Source organism: Dendropsophus ebraccatus, chromosome 11 (assembly GCF_027789765.1).
Source record: "Dendropsophus ebraccatus isolate aDenEbr1 chromosome 11, aDenEbr1.pat, whole genome shotgun sequence".
NCBI lineage: Eukaryota > Metazoa > Chordata > Amphibia > Anura > Hylidae > Dendropsophus > Dendropsophus ebraccatus.
Window position 1 is genome coordinate 200650 of NC_091464.1, and position 23016 is coordinate 223665.

The window sequence follows — 23016 nt, forward strand, 5'->3', positions numbered from 1 at the left end:
TGGAGCTGTACAGCAGAATCAGGGGGTCTGCACTGCCCTCCTGCCCTAGTTACCCCCAACTGCCCAAGCTCTAATTGCCCCCCCCCCCCCAGTGCCCCCACCTGCCAGAGGGAGGGCTCATGCAAAGTTTCATGGCGTCCCATCACTCCTTTTGTTGGCCATATCTAAGATGCAATCAACCAATGAATAACCATTTTGCACTGTGTGAAAAGCTGGAGGCAAAAGCATGAGAGCTATGCCATGACATGAGAGCTATGCCATGATATGAGAGCTATGACATGAGAGCTATGCCATGAGAGCTATGCCATGACATGAGAGCTACGACATGACATGAGAGCTATGCCATGATATGAGAGCTATGACATGAGAGCTATGCCATGACATGAGAGCTATGCCATGACATGAGAGCTATGACATGACATGAGAGCTATGACTTGGTCTCTGTACACACTGCAGTTCTGCATCTACACAAACATCTTGGCACCGGTTCTTCTTTCACAGTGATAGGAGAGATCTGTCATCCAATGACTAGTGGTGGGGCTTTTCTGCCAGCACTAGGGGGAGACTTATCAGACATGGTGTAAAGTGACACTGGCTCTGTTTCCCTTAGCAACCAATCAGGTTCCACCTTTTATTCCTCACAGACTCTTTGGAATCTGATTGGTTGCTAGGGGTGACTGAGTCGGTATCACTGATTAATCTCCCCCGGGGTGTGGCAATAATTTGATGAAAAGTGCTGAGTATTTTATGTATTATTGATGCAGTAAGTTCCTGTTATCTGCCTTATATATAACGGTTTATTATGCTTTATCTATGTCAAGTTAACAGTATTGCTGCAGGTGATGTAACACTAATCTCACTTTGAAATGTGGCTTTATTGTATGTCTGTCTATGTACAGTGGGTATAGAAAGTCTTACATTTTTCACTTTGTTTTATTGCAAATGTTAAGTTGTAAAAAGTTCATTTGTTGCTCATTAATGCTCAGCATCTTGGAAAGAAAAATAATTGGGGGGGGGGATATTTTAGCAAATTTATTAAACCAGAAAAGCTGAAATCTCACAGTATTCAGAGCATTTGGTGTGACACTCATTAAAGTGACATTAAATTCCTCCTTCCTTCCTTGGAGTCCAGGCACACACCTCACAGTGCACATGAGAATCAGGAGGTCTAAGGAACCCAAGGAGCTCAGAGAGAATTGTGACAAGGCCAAAGTTACAGAAGAAAAAGAGCCGCGCATTAAAGTGACTGTACCACCAGGCCGAAGCACTGGAGGCGGCCGACCTACCCTTAGTGGGAAGAAACTCCAGCCCCTCCACAACATGACTCCTTTAGAATCAATGGAACCCTATCATAGAGGGGCGGGGGTTTCCTCCCACTAAGGGTGGGTCGGCCGCCTGCAGTGCTTCGGCCTGGGCCTGGTAGTACAGTCACTTTAAAGGGAACCAATCACACTAAAATTGGCCATAAAGCTAAGGAAACGTGCTGGTACATCAGCCAGCACACTTCCTAACCATCCCCCTGTACCCTCCGTCCCATGTACATACAGCCCGCAAAGTTAGTATAACAGTCTCCCGCGCTCTATGTAAATTACCATCTAAGTAGTCACGGTGGGCGGGGGCTTCTTCAAGTAGTCACTGGGTCCTGGGCCGGCTCCGGCGCTGTAATCACGCTCCTCTGGGCTCCGCATGGTGACGTCATTAGGGGGGGGGCTGCATTGCATGTACTGTGGGTGAAACCGCTGCTGTACTTTGCAGCGCAGGCGCAGAACAGCAGCAACTTCTCCGGCTGCACTGCGCATGCGCAGCTTAGTAAAGACGTCGGCGTGGCCGACATGCAATGCCGCCCCCCCCTAATGACGTCACCATGCGGAGCTTTCCACACACGCCCAGAGGAGCGTGATTACAGCGCCGGGGCCGGCCCAGGACCCAGTACCCTGGCTGATGTACCAGCATGTTTCCTTAGCTTTATGGCCAATTTTAGTGTGATTGGTTCCCTTTAAGAGAAATAGGCAGGTTTTCTAAATGACACCTAATTAAACCTGTTGTGTTCTACACATTAAATGACTTTAGATATAAATATTCCTTAAGGAGGATGGCTTCACACGTACCGTATCGCAGCAAAAAATCCGCTGCGGATCCGCAGCAGATTTGACTAAATGAATGAACACAGCCTCAAATCTGCTGCGATATGGTACGTGTGAAGCTTCCCTTAATCATTTTAAGAGGTTCTATTTTTCCTCTGCATCTAGAAGTGACAGCGACAAGTCAGCAAATTCTACAAACAGCGGTTCTTGCATAAACTGTCTTAGCGTCTCAGCTTTTTTCGCTGTCTGGTCGAGTGTCCGGAGCAGCTGGCGCAGATGGGGATTCTGTAGTAGATCCTTCAGCTCTTCTGATTTGCCTGCAAGATATTGCTCCATGATACTAGAACTTATTCTCAGATTGTAATAATTTAAAAACAAAGTAAAGTGAGTTGAATTGGAAAACTAGCTTCTGTCCTGAAGAGCTGAATAAGTGAGCTGCGATTGGTTGCTGGGGTCAGCGGACACATTCTCTCAGGACTTGTGTACACCGTCCCCAGCAAGCTCACTTATTCAGGACAGAAACCATTTATCAAATTAAACTCATTATTAGAGTATTATTCCTAGTAATAATTTACACATACTTGATAAAATTTTGTCTAAAATGTTTACATGGACACACAGTAACAATCAACAAGTTCTAGATGATAATTTAAGATGGAAATTGCAGAAATACCTAAAAGTAGCAGCTTCTGCAAAGGAACAGCATCCAAGTCATCACTGTCTTCTGGGAAATTATCTAGGAAAAGATTTAAAATGTTTCTCATCAGTATACAGAAACCAGAAGAGGTAAAATCTCACAATATCCAATTATTTAAATAGAACCTGTCACCACCCCCCCTCCCCGTGTCGGGGTGAAGGCTGCCCGACCCCCCGCTAGAGCCCCGGATATTTATCCCATCTCGCCAAGTCCCAGGACAGAGATATCCTTGTCAGAAGCCCGACACGCACGCTGCAGAGAGGGGTCCGATGACCATAGAGAAATGGAGCCGTCATTCTCTATAGGCGTCGGACTCCTCTCTGTGCGCCAAGCTTCTGACAAGGATATCTCCGTCCCAGGAAATGGGATAAATGTCCGGGGCTTTAGATAATAGATGATTATTGTACCTTTGGTTGGCAGCATGTCTGGGGGAATGGTTCTACATGGTGAAGTGCTGGTTTCTTTGGGAAGGCATCCTTCTATAACAGAAATGAGAGCGTCATTATTGGCATCAATGACTCATCTCCATACACATGCCATGTGCAGCGGATAATCCTGATCATTGGCCTTTAGTTATTTGTTTTGTCTGGCTTTATTGTTCCTTCTTAGTTTTATAGGTTTCGTCTCCACCCAGCCCTCACACAGGCTACAACCTATAAGAATTCTGCATCACACTGTGGCTGGCTGCGCTTTACCATGGGCGGCAGATACCCCTGCACTGTACCGGTTTCATACACGTGCCATGTGCGCAGACACAAAGGAATAAAGAGAAGATTACCTGCATGTTTCTTACTGCAGCCAAGGGAGCAACTGAGGAGAAAGAGAGAATATGGAGTAAATGGACTGCAGCTCCATACTACACATACAGACTAGACATACACACAATACCGACTACACACACACACACACACACAATACAGACTACACACACACACACACACAATACAGACTACACACACACACACAATACATACTACACATACAGACTAGACATACAGACTACACATACACACAATACAGACTACACACACACACACAATACATACTACACATACAGACTAGACATACAGACTACACATACACACAATACAGACTACACACAATACAGACTACACACACACACACACAATACATATTACACATACACACAATACATACTACACATACACACAATACATACTACACATACACACAATACATACTACACATATAACACATACAGTTTACACGCATACAATACATACAACATATCTAGTTAAAGGGAACCAATCACGCAGAAAATCAATGTAAAGCTAAGGATACGTGCTGGTAGATCACCCAGCACACTTCCCAAATATGCCCCTGTAACCTCTGTGCCCCCCTCAATTAGACAGTATTCTTAATTTGTTCAGGTCACGCGCTGTATGTAAATTTTGGTAAGTAGTCAAGGTGGGCGTATGTAGTCACGGTCCGGGGGCGTATGTAGTCACGGTCAGGGGCTGTAATCACGCCCAGAGGGGCATGATTCGGAGGCTTGCGGTCCAGTGACGTTATCCGGCGGCTTGCGTTCCGCGTCGTGCCGACGTCTTCGGGAACCCGCGCATGCGCAGTACGTCAGCGTCGTCTCCCGCTGTACTGCGCATGACGGACATAGCCTCGAACTCACTTATCGCCGGAGATCGTCGCTGGAGGCTGTGTTTCACCTGTTGGGCTCACCTCAATAACTCTTTCTGCAGAAATTTGGTATTCCTCATCAGTTCTTTCTTCACTGCCACCAATGATTTACTTTGCAAACTCTCCCTGACACCAATGATTTTATTTGCAGGTCCCCACTGACACCAACGATTAACCCCCCCACTGCCACCAATGATAAGGGGGATTATCATTGGTGGCAGTGAAGAAAGAACTGATGAGGAATACCAAATTTCTGCAGAAAGAGTTATTGAGGTGAGCCCAACAGGTGAAACACAGCCTCCAGCGACGATCTCCGGCGATAAGTGAGTTCGAGGCTATGTTCGTCATGCGCAGTACAGCGGGAGACGACGCTGACGTACTGCGCATGCGCGGGTTCCCGAAGACGTCGGCGCGGCCGCGACGCGGAACGCAAGCCGCCGGATAACGTCACTGGACCGCAAGCCTCCGAATCACGCCCCTCTGGGCGTGATTACAGCCCCTGACCGTGACTACATACGCCCCCGGACCGTGACTACATACGCCCCCGGACCGTGACTACATACGCCCACCTTGACTACTTACCAAAAATTTACATACAGCGCGTGACCTGAACAAAGTAAGAATACTGTCTAATTGAGGGGGGCACAGAGGTTACAGGGGCATATTTGGGAAGTGTGCTGGGTGATCTACCAGCACGTATCCTTAGCTTTACATTGATTTTCTGCGTCATTGGTTCCCTTTACCATAAATACAATATGAGGCAGTGGTTGGTTTCTTACATTGTGTTTAAACTGGGGGAAGCGCCCCTCTCTGTGTGTACGATGGGGGGGGCGCCCCTCTCTGTGTGTACGATGGGGGGGGCGCCCCTCTCTGTGTGTACGATGGGGGGGGCGCCCCCCCCATCGTACACACAGAGAGGGGCGCTTCCCCCATCGTACACACAGAGAGGGGCGCCCCCCCCATCATACACAAGAGAGAGAGGGGCGCCCCCCCATCGTACACACGGAGAGGGGCGCCCCCCCCCATCGTACACACAGAGAGGGGCGCCCCCCATCATACACACAGAGAGGGGCGCCCCCCCCATCGTACACACAGAGAGGGGCGCCCCCCCCATCGTACACACAGAGAGGGGCGCCCCCCCCATCGTACACACAGAGAGGGACGCCCCCCCCATCGTACACACAGAGAGGGACGCCCCCCATCGTACACACAGAGAGGGACGCCCCCCCCATCGTACACACAGAGAGGGACGCCCCCCCCATCATACACACAGAGAGGGGCGCCCCCCCCCCATCATACACACACAGAGGGGCGCCCCCCCCCCCATCATACACACACAGAGGGGCGCCCCCCCCATCGTACACACAGAGAGGGGCGCCCCCCCCATCGTACACACAGAGAGGGGCGCCCCCCCCATCGTACACACAGAGAAGGGCGCCCCCCCCCCATCGTACACACAGAGAGGGGCGCCCCCCCCCATCGTACACACAGAGAGGGGCGCCCCCCCCCATCGTACACACAGAGAGGGGCGCCCCCCCCCATCGTACACACAGAGAGGGGCGCCCCCCCCCATCGTACACACAGAGAGGGGCGCCCCCCCCCCATCGTACACACAGAGAGGGGCGCCCCCCCCCCTCGTACACACAGAGTGGGGCGCCCCCCCCCCCATCGTACACACAGAGAGGGGCGCCCCCCCCATCGTACACACAGAGAGGGGCGCCACCCATACACACAGAGAGGGCACCCCCCATCGTACACACAGAGAGGGGCGCCCCCCCATCGTACACACAGAGAGGGCACCCCCCATCGTACACACAGAGAGGGCACCCCCCATACACACAGAGAGGGGCGCCCCCCCCATCATACACACAGAGAGGGGCGCCCCCCATAGTACACACAGAGAGGGGCGCCCCCCATACACACAGAGAGGGGCGCCCCCCCCATCGTACACACAGAGAGGGGCGCCCCCATACACACACATTGGGGGGGCCGGGGATGTGGCACATTCATTACTTACTATCGGAGTCTGCAGCCCGGACAGCGATACTTATCAGTTCTCACAGCGCACACACAGCACGTGTCCTCCATCTCTATAAAACACCGGAAACACGTGCCCCATGACAACAGAGTAACTTCCGGTAAGAATGAGACGTCACGGCGCTAGTCCCGCCCTCCGCTCGGTCGTAGCTGTTAGGCGTCACGTGATTTCACTAGTTCCGCTCAGTCATAGCCGGGGAGATGCAGCGCTAAAGGGTCACGTGCCCCGGTGCTCCTCCCCCTATCAGGCACAGTCGAGGGCAAAATAACCAGTGTTCTCCTGTCACGTCAAGATCATTCTCCATTCTGCCCAGTCACAGCTCATCTGTAGAGAGCAGCGCCTCCCAACTCCTCTCCTCATGATATAACTATACCCATCAGGTAGTATGACAGGTGATATATCATTATACCCATCAGGTAGTATGACAGGTGATATATCATTATACCCATCAGGTAGTATGACAGGTGATATATCATTATACCCATCAGGTAGTATGACAGGTGATATATAACTATACTCATCAGGTAGTATCACAGGTGATATATATCATTATACCCATCAGGTAGTATCACAGGTGATATATCATTATACCCATCAGGTAGTATGACAGGTGATATATCATTATACCCATCAGGTAGTATGACAGGTGATATATCATTATACTCATCAGGTAGTATGACAGGTGATATATAACTATACTCATCAGGTAGTATCACAGGTGATATATAACTATACTCATCAGGTAGTATGACAGGTGATGTATAACTATACTCATCAGGTAGTATGACAGGTGATGTATAACTATACTCATCAGGTAGTATGACAGGTGATATATCATTATACCCATCAGGTAGTATCACAGGTGATATATCATTATACCCATCAGGTAGTATCACAGGTGATATCATTATACCCATCAGGTAGTATCACAGGTGATATCATTATACCCATCAGGTAGTATCACAGGTGATATATAACTATACTCATCAGGTAGTATCACAGGTGATATATATCATTATACTCATCAGGTAGTATGACAGGTGATATATCATTATACCCATCAGGTAGTATCACAGCTGATATATAACTATACTCATCAGGTAGTATGACAGGTGATATATATCATTATACCCATCAGGTAGTATCACAGGTGATATATCATTATACCCATCAGGTAGTATGACAGGTGATATATCATTATACCCATCAGGTAGTATCACAGGTGATATCATTGTACCCATCAGGTAGTATCACAGGTGATATCATTATACCCATCAGGTAGTATCACAGGTGATATATAGTTATACCCATCAGGTAGTATCACAGGTGATATATAATTATACCCATCAGCTAGTATCACAGGTGATATATCATTATACCCATCAGGTAGTATCACAGGTGATGTATAACTATACTCATCAGGTAGTATCACAGGTGATATATCACCTGTCATACTACCTGATGAGTATAGTTATATATCACCTGTCATACTACCTGATGGGTATAATGATATATCACCTGTCATACTACCTGATGAGTATAATGATATATCACCTGTCATACTACCTGATGGGTATAATTATATATCACCTGTGATACTACCTGATGAGTATAGTTATACATCACCTGTGATACTACCTGATGGGTATAATGATATATCACCTGTGATACTACCTGATGGGTATAATGATATATCACCTGTCATACTACCTGATGGGTATAATGATATATCACCTGTCATACTACCTGATGAGTATAGTTATATATCACCTGTGATACTACCTGATGAGTATAGTTATACATCACCTGTGATACTACCTGATGGGTATAATGATATATCACCTGTGATACTACCTGATGGGTATAATGATATATCACCTGTCATACTACCTGATGGGTATAATGATATATCACCTGTCATACTACCTGATGGGTATAATGATATATCACCTGTCATACTACCTGATGGGTATAATGATATATAACCTGTCATACTACCTGATGGGTATAATGATATATCACCTGTCATACTACCTGATGGGTATAATGATATATCACCTGTCATACTACCTGATGGGTATAATGATATATAACCTGTCATACTACCTGATGGGTATAATGATATATCACCTGTCATACTACCTGATGGGTATAATGATATATCACCTGTCATACTACCTGATGAGTATAGTTATATTCATAGAAACATAGAAGATTGTCGGCAGAAAAAGACCACTGGGTCCATCTAGTCGGCCCTTTTAGTATTTTCTTCCTTATTATCTTAGGATAGATATATGTCTATCCCAGGCGTGTTTAAATTCTGTTATTGTAGATTTACCAACCACCTCTGCTGGAAGTTTGTTCCAGGTATCTACTACTCTTTCAGTAAAATAATATTTTCTTACATTGCTTCTGATCTTTCCCCCAGTAACCTCTCACTGTCTCCTCTTGTTCTTGAGCTCAGTTTTTTACTAAAAACACTTCCCTCTTGAACCTTATTTAGTCCCTTAACATACTTAAAGGTTTCAATCATGTCCCCCCTTTCCCGTCTTTCCTCCAGACTATACAGATTCAAATCCTTAAGTCTTTCCTGATATGGTTTATGCCTCACACCCTCCACCATTTTTGTAGACGTCTTTGGACCCGTTCTATTTTATCAATGTCCTTTTTTAGATGAGGTCTCCAGAACTGTACACAGTATTCCAGATGTGGCCTCACCAGATCTCTATACAGCGGGATCACAATCTCCCTCTTCCTACTGGTTATACCTCTAGCTATACAGCCCAGCATACCAATATATATATATATATATATATATATATATATATATACAGCCCAGCATACCATTATATATATATATATATATATATATATATATATACAGCCCAGCATACCATTATATATATATATACACCCCAGCATACGATTTGCTTTCCCCACCGCCTGGTTGCACTGGTGACTCATTTTAAGGCTTTCAGAAATCATTACCCCTAAATCCTTCTCTTCTGAAGTCTTTTCCACCACAGTACTGCTGATGTGATACTCGGATAGAGGATTCCTCCTCCCCAAGTGCATTATTTTACATTTGGAAACGTTGAACTTCAATTTCCACTGTTTGGACCACGTATCTAGCAAAGCTAAATCATTTTCCATATTACTGACACCTCCAGGAATATCCACCCTATTGCACACTTTTGTGTCGTCAGCAAACAGACAAACTTTACCTACCAACCCTTCTCCTATGTCACTTACAAACATATTAAAAAGAATAGTACCCAGAACAGACCCTTGTGGCACACCACATGTAACCAGTCTCTGCTCAGAATATACACCATTAACAACAACCCTCTGATATCTCTCCTTCAGCCAACCACAAATCCACTGAACTATCCAGGGATTTAGTCCAATTTTCTCCAACTTCTCTATCAGCTCTTTATGGGGACCTGTATCTGCGTCTTTGCTGAAGTCCAGATAGCCGATATCCACAGCACCACCTTCATCCAGCACTTTTGTGGCATAATCAAAGAAATCAATGAGATTAGTCTGACATGATCGGCCCTCAGTAAAGCCATGCTGGTTTGGATCCATCAAATTGTTGATTCTTAGGTGATCCATTATCTTCTTTTTTAGAAGAGTTTCCATCATTTTCACTACTACAGATGTCAGGCTCACTGGCCTGTAGTTACTGGGCTCTTCTCTATTCCCCTTCTTGTGGATTGGTATAACATTGGCTGTTCTCCAATCATCCGGGACATCTCCTGTTAGCAGGGATTGGTTATACAGATCTGTCAGGGGGGCAGCAATCACAGATCTGAGTTCTTTAAGAACCCTGGGATGGATCCCATCTGGACCCATCGCCTTATTCAGCTTTAAACGGGCAAGTTCCTCTGCAACTTCAGCCTCTGAAAATACTGGAGCCGAACCCATATAGCTGGAGGCAATGTTGTGTATATCACCTGTCATACTACCTGATGGGTATAATGATATATCACCTGTCATACTACCTGATGGGTATAATGATATATCATCTGTGATACTACCTGATGGGTATAATGATATATCACCTGTCATACTACCTGATGGGTATAATGATATATCACCTGTCATACTACCTAATGGGTATAATGATATATCACCTGTCATACTACCTGATGGGTATAATGATATATCACCTGTCATACTACTTGATGGGTATAATGATATATCACCTGTCATACTACCTGATGAGTATAGTTATATATCACCTGTCATACTACCTGATGGGTATAATGATATATCACCTGTCATACTACCTGATGGGTATAATGATATATCACGTGTGATACTACCTGATGGGTATAATGATATATAACTATACTCATCAGGTAGTATGACAGGTGATATATCATTATACCCATTAGGTAGTATGACAGGTGATATATCATTATACCCATCAGGTAGTATCACACGTGATATATCATTATACCCATCAGGTAGTATGACAGGTGATATATCATTATACCCATCAGGTAGTATGACAGGTGATATATAACTATACTCATCAGGTAGTATGACAGGTGATATATCATTATACCCATCAAGTAGTATGACAGGTGATATATCATTATACCCATCAGGTAGTATGACAGGTGATATATCATTATACCCATTAGGTAGTATGACAGGTGATATATCATTATACCCATCAGGTAGTATCACAGGTGATATATATCATTATACCCATTAGGTAGTATGACAGGTGATATATCATTATACTCATCAGGTAGTATCACACGTGATATATCATTATACCCATCAGGTAGTATCACAGGTGATATCGTTTACAATCGTTTTGTGCAATAGAAGCGGTGGTGGCAGCAGACCACCCCTGACTTTAATGGGCAGTCTGATAATCATCCAGCCCCCACTCCTGTACGTGTAATAGCACAGGCAGCAAGCCGGGACCAAGGGGGAAGCAATCGCTGAACTGACAGGTCAGTGCTCACTTCTCCCCCATTATTGTGTTGTGTAATACAACCTTTATACTATCTCCTACTATGGTCACACAATGTACGGTACTGGTACTGTACATTAGAGAGGACAGTGGTACAGTACATTAGAGAGGACAATGGTACAGTACATTAGAGGACAGTGGTACAGTACATTAGAGAGGACAGTGGTACAGTACATTAGAGGGGACAGTGGTACAGTACATTAGAGAGGACAGTGGTACAGTACATTAGAAGACAGTGGTACAGTACATTAGAGGGGACAGTGGTACAGTACATTAGAGGGGACAGTGGTACAGTACATTAGAGGGGACGGTAGTACAGTACATTAGAGGACAGTGATACAGTACATTAGAGAGGACAGTGGTACAGTACATTAGAGGGGACAGTGATACAGTACATTAGAGGACAGTGGTACAGTACATTAGAGAGGACAGTGGTACAGTACATTAGAGGGGACAGTGGTACAGTACATTAGAGGGGACAGTGGTACAGTACATTAGAGAGGACAGTGGTACAGTACATTAGAGGACAGTGATACAGTACATTAGAGAGGACAGTGGTACAGTACATTAGAGAGGACAGTGGTACAGTACATTAGAGGGGACAGTGGTACAGTACATTAGAGGGGACAGTGGTACAGTACATTAGAGGGGACAGTGGTACAGTACATTAGAGAGGACAGTGGTACAGTACATTAGAGGACAGTGATACAGTACATTAGAGAGGACAGTGGTACAGTACATTAGAGGACAGTGGTACAGTACATTAGAGGCCAGTGGTACAGTACATTAGAGAGGACAGTGGTACAGTACATTAGAGGACAGTGGTACAGTACATTAGAGGGGACAGTGGTACAGTACATTAGAGGGGACAGTGGTACAGTACATTAGAGAGGACAGTGGTACAGTACATTAGAGGACAGTGGTACAGTACATTAGAGGACAGTGGTACAGTACATTAGAGGACAGTGGTACAGTACATTAGAGAGGACAGTGGTGCAGTACATTAGAGGAGGACAGTGGTACAGTACATTAGAGGACAGTGGTACAATACATTAGAGAGGACAGTGGTACAGTACATTTGAGAGGACAGTGGTACAGTACATTAGAGAGGACAATGGTACAGTACATTAGAGGACAGTGGTACAGTACATTAGAGGAGGACAGTGGTACAGTACATTAGAGGGGACAGTGATACAGTACATTAGAGGGGACAGTGGTACAGTACATTAGAGGACAGTGGTACAGTACATTAGAGAGGACAGTGATACAGTACATTAGAGAGGACAGTGATACAGTACATTAGAGGGGACAGTGGTACAGTACATTAGAGGGGACAGTGGTACAGTACATTAGAGGACAGTGGTACAGTACATTAGAGGACAGTGGTACAGTACATTAGAGAGGACAGTGGTACAGTACATTAGAGGGGACAGTGGTACAGTACATTAGAGGGGACAGTGGTACAGTACATTAGAGGGGACAGTGGTACAGTACATTAGAGGGGACAGTGGTACAGTACATTAGGGAAGGACAGTGGTACAGTACATTAGAGAGGACAGTGGTACAGTACATTAGAGGACAGTGGTACAGTACATTAGAGAGGACAGTGGTACAGTACATTAGAAGACAGTGGTACAGTACATTAGAGGGGACAGTGGTACAGTACATTAGAGGGGACGGTAGTACAGTACATTAGAGGACAGTGATACAGTACATTTAGAGGGGACAGTGATACAGTACATTAGAGGACAGTGGTACAGTACATTAGAGGGGACAGTGGTACAGTACATTAGAGGGGACAGTGGTACAGTACATTAGAGAGGACAATGGTACAGTACATTAGAGGACAGTGGTACAGTACATTAGAGGAGGACAGTGGTACAGTACATTAGAGGGGACAGTGATACAGTACATTAGAGGGGACAGTGGTACAGTACATTAGAGGACAGTGGTACAGTACATTAGAGAGGACAGTGATACAGTACATTAGAGGGGACAGTGGTACAGTACATTAGAGGGGACAGTGGTACAGTACATTAGAGGACAGTGATACAGTACATTAGAGGACAGTGGTACAGTACATTAGAGAGGACAGTGGTACAGTACATTAGAGGGGACAGTGGTACAGTACATTAGAGGGGACAGTGGTACAGTACATTAGAGGGGACAGTGGTACAGTACATTAGAGGGGACAGTGGTACAGTACATTAGGGAAGGACAGTGGTACAGTACATTAGAGAGGACAGTGGTACAGTACATTAGAGGACAGTGGTACAGTACATTAGAGAGGACAGTGGTACAGTACATTAGAAGACAGTGGTACAGTACATTAGAGGGGACAGTGGTACAGTACATTAGAGGGGACGGTAGTACAGTACATTAGAGGACAGTGATACAGTACATTTAGAGGGGACAGTGATACAGTACATTAGAGGACAGTGGTACAGTACATTAGAGGGGACAGTGGTACAGTACATTAGAGGGGACAGTGGTACAGTACATTAGAGAGGACAGTGGTACAGTACATTAGAGGACAGTGATACAGTACATTAGAGAGGACAGTGGTACAGTACATTAGAGGACAGTGGTACAGTACATTAGAGGACAGTGGTACAGTACATTAGAGAGGACAGTGGTACAGTACATTAGAGGGGACAGTGGTACAGTACATTAGAGGACAGTGGTACAGTACATTAGAGAGGACAGTGGTGCAGTACATTAGAGGAGGACAGTGGTACAGTACATTAGAGGACAGTGGTACAATACATTAGAGAGGACAGTGGTACAGTACATTAGAGAGGACAATGGTACAGTACATTAGAGGACAGTGGTACAGTACATTAGAGGAGGACAGTGGTACAGTACATTAGAGGGGACAGTGATACAGTACATTAGGGAAGGACAGTGGTACAGTACATTAGAGAGGACAGTGGTACAGTACATTAGAGGACAGTGGTACAGTACATTAGAGAGGACAGTGGTACAGTACATTAGAAGACAGTGGTACAGTACATTAGAGGGGACAGTGGTACAGTACATTAGAGGGGACGGTAGTACAGTACATTAGAGGACAGTGATACAGTACATTTAGAGGGGACAGTGATACAGTACATTAGAGGACAGTGGTACAGTACATTAGAGGGGACAGTGGTACAGTACATTAGAGGGGACAGTGGTACAGTACATTAGAGAGGACAGTGGTACAGTACATTAGAGGACAGTGATACAGTACATTAGAGAGGACAGTGGTACAGTACATTAGAGGACAGTGGTACAGTACATTAGAGGACAGTGGTACAGTACATTAGAGAGGACAGTGGTACAGTACATTAGAGGGGACAGTGGTACAGTACATTAGAGGACAGTGGTACAGTACATTAGAGAGGACAGTGGTGCAGTACATTAGAGGAGGACAGTGGTACAGTACATTAGAGGACAGTGGTACAATACATTAGAGAGGACAGTGGTACAGTACATTAGAGAGGACAGTGGTACAGTACATTAGAGAGGACAATGGTACAGTACATTAGAGGACAGTGGTACAGTACATTAGAGGAGGACAGTGGTACAGTACATTAGAGGGGACAGTGATACAGTACATTAGAGGGGACAGTGGTACAGTACATTAGAGGACAGTGGTACAGTACATTAGAGAGGACAGTGATACAGTACATTAGAGGGGACAGTGGTACAGTACATTAGAGGGGACAGTGGTACAGTACATTAGAGGACAGTGATACAGTACATTAGAGGAGGACAGTGGTACAGTACATTAGAGGGGACAGTGATACAGTACATTAGAGGGGACGGTAGTACAGTACATTAGAGGACAGTGATACAGTACATTTAGAGGGGACAGTGATACAGTACATTAGAGGACAGTGGTACAGTACATTAGAGGGGACAGTGGTACAGTACATTAGAGGGGACAGTGGTACAGTACATTAGAGAGGACAGTGGTACAGTACATTAGAGGACAGTGATACAGTACATTAGAGAGGACAGTGGTACAGTACATTAGAGGACAGTGGTACAGTACATTAGAGGACAGTGGTACAGTACATTAGAGAGGACAGTGGTACAGTACATTAGAGGGGACGGTAGTACAGTACATTAGAGGACAGTGATACAGTACATTTAGAGGGGACAGTGATACAGTACATTAGAGGACAGTGGTACAGTACATTAGAGGGGACAGTGGTACAGTACATTAGAGGGGACAGTGGTACAGTACATTAGAGAGGACAGTGGTACAGTACATTAGAGGACAGTGATACAGTACATTAGAGAGGACAGTGGTACAGTACATTAGAGGACAGTGGTACAGTACATTAGAGGACAGTGGTACAGTACATTAGAGAGGACAGTGGTACAGTACATTAGAGGGGACAGTGGTACAGTACATTAGAGGACAGTGGTACAGTACATTAGAGAGGACAGTGGTGCAGTACATTAGAGGAGGACAGTGGTACAGTACATTAGAGGACAGTGGTACAATACATTAGAGAGGACAGTGGTACAGTACATTAGAGAGGACAGTGGTACAGTACATTAGAGAGGACAATGGTACAGTACATTAGAGGACAGTGGTACAGTACATTAGAGGAGGACAGTGGTACAGTACATTAGAGGGGACAGTGATACAGTACATTAGAGGGGACAGTGGTACAGTACATTAGAGGACAGTGGTACAGTACATTAGAGAGGACAGTGATACAGTACATTAGAGGGGACAGTGGTACAGTACATTAGAGGGGACAGTGGTACAGTACATTAGAGGACAGTGATACAGTACATTAGAGGACAGTGGTACAGTACATTAGAGAGGACAGTGATACAGTACATTAGAGGGGACAGTGGTACAGTACATTAGAGGGGACAGTGGTACAGTACATTAGAGGACAGTGATACAGTACATTAGAGGACAGTGGTACAGTACATTAGAGAGGACAGTGATACAGTACATTAGAGGGGACAGTGGTACAGTACATTAGAGGACAGTGGTACAGTACATTAGAGGGGACAGTGATACAGTTCATTAGAGGGGACAGTGGTACAGTACATTAGAGGGGACAGTGGTACAGTACATTAGAGGGGACAGTGGTACAGTACATTAGAGAGGACAGTGGTACAGTACATTAGAGGGGACATCGGTACAGTACATTAGAGGGGACAGTGGTACAGTACATTAGAGGACAGTGGTACAGTACATTAGAGAGGACAGTGGTACAGTACATTAGAGGGGACAGTGGTACAGTACATTAGAGAGGACAGTGGTACAGTACATTAGAGAGGACAGTGGTACAGTACATTAGAGAGGACAGTGGTACAGTACATTAGAGGACAATGGTACAGTACATTAGAGGACAGTGGTACAGTACATTAGAGGGGACAGTGGTACAGTACATTAGAGGGGACAGTGGTACAGTACATTAGAGGACAGTGGTACAGTACATTAGAGAGGACAGTGATACAGTACATTAGAGGACAGTGGTACAGTACATTAGAGAGGACAGTGATACAGTACATTAGAGGACAGTGATACAGTACATTAGAGGACAGTGGTACAGTACATTAGAGAGGACAGTGATACAGTACATTAGAGGGGACAGTGGTACAGTACATTAGAGAGGACAGTGGTACAGTACATTAGAGGGGACAGTGGTACAGTACATTAGAGAGGACAGTGGTACAGTACATTAGAGAGGACAGTGGTACAGTACATTAGAGAGGACAGTGGTACAGTACATTAGAGGACAATGGTACAGTACATTAGAGGACAGTGGTACAGTACATTAGAGGGGACAGTGGTACAGTACATTAGAGGGGACAGTGGTACAGTACATTAGAGGGGACAGTGGTACAGTACATTAGAGGGGACAGTGGTACAGTACATTAGAGGATGGTAGTACAGTACATTAGAGGACAGTGATACAGTACATTAGAGAGGACAGTGGTACAGTACATTAGAGGGGACAGTGGTACAGTACATTAGAGGACAGTGGTACAGTACATTAGAGAGGACAGTGGTACAGTACATTCCCATGTATATATATATATATCCCATGTATAGATACCTATAGATGTATAGCTACAGATGTATATAAGTTCTATATAAATACCTATAAATGGGTATAAATTCCATGTATAGATACCTATAGATGTCCCATTGTGTGCAGCGGTGAATTGGGATGCGGACGCACACGGATGCGCCTGCATCCCAATTCAACAGAGACACTGGTCGTTCTGTGTCCCGGACGGTGTTATACACACTGGGAACATGGCCTTACATTGCACGAATCCTGAGATTATAGGGGTGTTCTGGGCACTTGCTTACAGCCCCCCACAAGGCAGGACCAATCACGCGGCTGTATGATCGCTATCATTCCTATTTATATACATGGCACTTTGACACAGCCAATCAGGAGCTCATTAGTGAATATTGGACCGTGTAAAAGGACCTTACAGGAATTATCCAGTGTAAGAAAAACATGGCTGCTTTCTTCCAGAGACAGCACTAGGGATGAGCACTTAGTTATCTCTGCAGTCTGCTCATTAGCTGCTGCTCCTCCCTGGGAGATGGGAAAAGTTGAATCCAGTCCTGGGAAAGAGGGAGAAGCACCCAGAGCAGAGTAAAGCCCCTATTACCCAGGGCGATGCAGAGGAGTAAACGTGCGCTGTTAGCTCCTCGTCCCGTGCTCGCTGCTGCCGCCGCTATTGCGCACGTCGTCAGCGAGCGGGTGAGTGCAGGGGGGGGGGGGGGGGGGGGGGGGCGCTGCCCGGGTGATGGCTAAATCCTAGGGGCAGCCCATAGAAGATAGCGGCAGTTTGCTGCCTCCTATTCCAAAGAGCGACGGCAGCAGATCGCTCCTATCTTAGTCGTTTGTCTTTCAACATTTTAAAAAGACAACAGACAACGACTAATCGACATTGTTCATGTCAGCTGACGTTGTCTTCTATTACATCACGCAATCGTTTTGTGTAATCGGGCCCATAGAAGGCAGCCGGCTGATTACTCATCCCTAGACAGCACCGGTCTTGTCTCCAGCTCAGCTGAGGTTTGTAATTAAAGCTCCATTCACTTCAATGGAGACTTGAAGCAGTGCTGTCTCTGGAAGAAAGGGACCACATGGACCAAGAGGAAACCATATAAATACCCCACCACCGCCATCTGCACCTGTCCCCCAATGGGTCAGCTCCACTGCCACTGACTGGTTGAGCTAAAAGACTGCTGTGTTACACGGACGCTGACATGGAGATGGCGGCAGCGAATGAGGAGGCGGGTAAACTGGTTCTATTCACCTGTGCCCACAATACCAGCACTAATCAGGTCGGGCTTAGGGAAAAAGTGGCTTATTTCTGGGATTTTTTTTTTACCAGCATTTCAGGAAGGTCTGTGAATTCAGAATTTTTTTGGCAGAAATCAATATTACAGGCAATTCTAAAGGGGTATTCCCCTCAAAACTTTTATTAGTAAAATCTAGAAGCATACTTACCTCCATTCTGGAATATGCTTCTATTTTCTTTCTTGCACCATTCCTGAGCTTGCTGCACTGATTGTCAGATGAACAAATCAGCTTCTGTGCAAATCCACTCCGTCACGCTCCTCTTCTTTTCCTCCCTCCAGCCCAGACGGGGCCACATGATCCATGGCAGGGTTAGCTAACCAATGAGAGCTAGCCCTGCCCACAGTAAACGTCACACTCATCACATGTCATGAGCAGCTGCTTTCTCCTGCACAGCATCTCTATACAGAAGCAGCTCTAACCTTCCTCTCCCCATCCATACTCCCCCCCCCCACCACCACCCACCAGGGTCGGGGCAGAGGAGTCAGTCTCTCCTCATCCATACTACCCCCCCCCCCCCCCCACACCCACCAGGGTCGGGGCAGAGTCAGCCATCAGGTGCTGCAGCTTTGCCCAGTCTCTCCCCATCCATACTCCCCCCCCCCACCCCCCCCCCCCCACCCACCAGGGTCGGGGCAGAGGAGTCAGCCATCAGGGGCTGCAGCTTTGCCCAGTCTCTCCTTATCCATACTAATACCCCCCCCGCCCCCACCACACCCACCAGGGACGGGGCAGAGGAGTCAGCCATCAGGGGCTGCAGCTTTGCCCAGTCTCTCCTCATCCATACTACCCCCCCCCCCCACCCACCAGGGTTGGGGCAGAGTAGTCAGCCATCAGGGGCTGCAGCTTTGCCCAGTCTCTCCTTATCCATGGCTGATCGCTCATCCCACCAGGGTCGGGGCAGAGGAGTCAGCCATCAGGTGCTGCAGCTTTGCCCAGTCTCTCCTCATCCACCCCCAACCCTGTGTCCCCCTGCATAGCACCTCCAGCTATAGCCAGCCTCAGGCCTGATCGCCAGCACTGCCCCCCGACACGAGGGGCTCCCAGACAGCAGTGGTAGCTGTAGCCAGTAGCATAAACACCCCCCTCCCAGCCAGCACCTCCTCCTAGTGCATCTAATACAGTTCACTGTGCTGGGAGTTGTAGTTCCTCAGCAGCTATCAGTAATATGACTGCAGAGCAGGATCTTATTGCTAATAACTGCTGAGGAACTACAATTCTCAGCATAGTGTTCTGCTAAAGCTCTTAGAATTATATCATCATCAGCTCTGCTTCATGGACCAATCAGGGAGAAGCAATGCATGATGGGATTTGTAGTTTCCAGGCTGATGCCATCTTGGATAGAGAAAGGCATTTCGAAAAACTTGTAACTCAGGAACAGCGGCAGCTAGAAAGACAGGAGATGGTTCAAAATACTCAAGGGGACTTGGTGGGTAAGAACAGATTGGTTTGGGAGCATTTAAAATTTTTACCTCTTGGGGGGAATACCCCTTTAAGAAACTTTGTAATTGGGTTTATTAGGGAAAAATGTATTTCTATCATGAAATGTAGTTTGAAGCTCTCCCCCTGACTTCATGGTTGTCTATAGAGAGGGGAGGGGTGGAGGGAGATGAGACATCAAAAGAGTTAATTTACAGCTACATCACCGGGCTATCTCCTCTGAAGTCAGCACTAACCTCTCTGACTTCTGAATAGCGGCTTTCACACAGCTCCCACTGTGTAATCCTTTGTTCTCTGGGCTATGCTGGTGACTAATCTCCCCCCTCCCCTCTTCACAGGACCCAACTGATGTAAAAGAGTTGAGATTTCCTGATAATGAGCAGTGGGTGAGTGGGGGGGGGGGGGGCTGGGGAAAGTCTTTCTGAATGCAGATAATGGCAATAAACCCAATTAAAAAGTTTCTTAAAATTGCCTGGACTAAAAAAAAACCAAAAAAACACAGTGACTTTAAATTAGAAGAATTAAAAGACACCCACCATTTTAAGGAGAGTGTATGCACTGGCTTAGATACCTCACCTCAGGATTGTATTCTATTAAGGACACAAATATATACTAAGGCACAAAAAATAAGTTCACATCATCTGGTGTCAGAAAGGTATAAGATGTGTAAATTACATAAAAATCTCCAGTCTACCAGTACTTATCAGCTGCTGTATGTCTGGCACGAACCAGTGTATTCTATCCAGTCTAGAGAACAAAATAAATGGTTCCTTAGGACGGCAGGATGACACTGCTGCCCAGATTCAACAGAAAGAAGGGAAGAAACTTGTGAAATAGAAGATAAATGGTGAAACTTTAATACATTCTCTGAACTTTACAATAAAGAATAAAACTCTGAGGGAAAATATTCCTGCTGTGATAAGAAAGGCTGTACATGTCCACCGGCCGCCGACCCCTCACTCCTCCTCTGGGACGTTCTCTGCTCTTTGTTCTGCTCTGTCTGTGAAGAAGAAAAAGAAAATCTGAGTAAATCAGCTAATTTCTATGGTAACTACCGAGCGATAGACGGCACTTCTATAGGGAGTTATATATCACACACCGGCGTATACACAGGACATGCAGTACATACTGGAGGTAATGCTATATCTCCTCTCTCTATGTAACACCTGGCGGGCAGGCTCCTCTCTCCCTATGTAACACCTGGCGGGCAGGCTCCTCTCTCCCTATGTAATACCTGGCGGGCAGGCTCCTCTCTCCCTATGTAATACCTGGGGGGCAGGCTCCTCTCTCCCTATGTAATACCTGGTGGGCAGGCTCCTCTCTCCCTATGTAATACCTGGCGGGCAGGGTCCTCTCTCCCTATGTAACCCCTGGCGGGCAGGCTCCTCTCTCCCTATGTAATAGCTGGCGGGCAGGCTCCTCTCTCCCCATGTAACCCCTGGCGGGCAGGCTCCTCTCTCCCTATGTAACCCCTGGCGGGCAGGCTCCTCTCTCCCTATGTAACACCTGGCAGGCAGGCTCCTCTCTCCATATGTAATACCTGGCGGGCAGGCTCCTCTCTCCCTATGTAATACCTGGCGGGCAGGCTCCTCTCTCCCTATGTAACACCTGGCAGGCAGGCTCCTCTCTCCCTATGTAATACCTGGCGGGCAGGCTCCTCTCTCCCTATGTAACACCTGGCAGGCAGGCTCCTCTCTCCCTATGTAATACCTGGCGGGCAGGCTCCTCTCTCCCTATGTAACACCTGGCAGGCAGGCTCCTCTCTCCCTATGTAATACCTGGCGGGCAGGCTCCTCTCTCCCTATGTAACACCTGGCAGGCAGGCTCCTCTCTCCCTATGTAATACCTGGCGGGCAGGCTCCTCTCTCCCTATGTAACACCTGGCGGGCAGGCTCCTCTCTCTCCCTATGTAATCCCTGGCGGGCAGGCTCCTCTCTCCATATGTAATACCTGGCGGGCAGGCTCCTCTCTCCCTATGTAATACCTGGCGGGCAGGCTCCTCTCTCCCTATGTAACACCTGGCAGGCAGGCTCCTCTCTCCCTATGTAATACCTGGCGGGCAGGCTCCTCTCTCCCTATGTAACACCTGGCAGGCAGGCTCCTCTCTCCCTATGTAATCCCTGGCGGGCAGGCTCCTCTCTCCCTATGTAATACCTGGCGGGCAGGCTCCTCTCTCCCTATGTAATACCTGGCGGGCAGGCTCCTCTCTCCCTATGTAATACCTGGCAGGCAGGCTCCTCTCTCCCTATGTAATACCTGGCAGGCAGGCTCCTCTCTATGTAATACCTGGCGGGCAGGCTCCTCTCTCCCTATGTAATACCTGGCAGGCAGGCTCCTCTCTCCCTATGTAATACCTGGCGGGCAGGGTCCTCTCTCCCTATGTAATACCTGGCGGGCAGGCTCCTCTCTCCCTATGTAATACCTGGCAGGCAGGCTCCTCTCTCCCTATGTAATACCTGGCGGGCAGGCTCCTCTCTATGTAATACCTGGCGGGCAGGCTCCTCTCTCCCTATGTAATACCTGGCAGGCAGGCTCCTCTCTCCCTATGTAATACCTGGCGGGCAGGGTCCTCTCTCCCTATGTAATACCTGGTGGGCAGGCTCCTCTCTCCCTATGTAATACCTGGCGGGCAGGCTCCTCTCTCCCTATGTAATACCTGGCAGGCAGCTCCTCTCTCCCTATGTAATACCTGGCGGGCAGGCTCCTCTCTCCCTATGTAATACCTGGCGGGCAGGCTCCTCTCTCCCTATATGATACCTGGCGGG

At 46.8% G+C, this 23016-nt stretch overlaps 2 protein-coding genes across 4 annotated transcripts in view; both read right to left on the reverse strand.

Annotated features, from left to right (window-relative positions):
• Positions 1-1964: 1964 nt before the first annotated feature.
• On the reverse strand, positions 1965-6587 carry ZNHIT3 (zinc finger HIT-type containing 3). Its single transcript, XM_069945895.1, has 5 exons — positions 6452-6587; positions 3560-3591; positions 3189-3260; positions 2758-2820; positions 1965-2401 (listed from the first exon to the last, which is right to left on the reverse strand). The coding sequence occupies exons 1-5, from the start codon at positions 6520-6522 to the stop codon at positions 2229-2231; spliced, it is 411 nt and encodes a 136-aa protein (XP_069801996.1). The 5' UTR covers positions 6523-6587; the 3' UTR covers positions 1965-2228.
• Positions 6588-21085: 14498 nt separating this feature from the next.
• Positions 21086-23016, reverse strand: part of DCAF6 (DDB1 and CUL4 associated factor 6) — a 413552-nt gene continuing 411621 nt past the window's right edge. For all 3 annotated transcript variants that reach the window (XM_069944434.1, XM_069944435.1, XM_069944436.1), the window contains one exon: positions 21086-21251. In XM_069944434.1, coding sequence (XP_069800535.1) covers positions 21208-21251 — 44 coding nt within the window. In that variant the 3' untranslated portion in view covers positions 21086-21207. The remainder of the gene's footprint in view (positions 21252-23016) is intronic.

Coding starts and splice junctions, on each gene's coding strand:
- ZNHIT3 (XM_069945895.1), bottom strand. CDS start 6,522: ATGGAGGACACGTGCTGTGTGTGCGCTGTGAGAACTGATAAGTATCGC. Junction 3,261..3,559: donor CTGCAGTAAGAAACATGCAG/GTAATCTTCTCT, acceptor TTTCTGTTATAG/AAGGATGCCTTCCCAAAGAA. Junction 2,402..2,757: donor GCAGAAGCTGCTACTTTTAG/GTATTTCTGCAA, acceptor AATATCTTGCAG/GCAAATCAGAAGAGCTGAAG.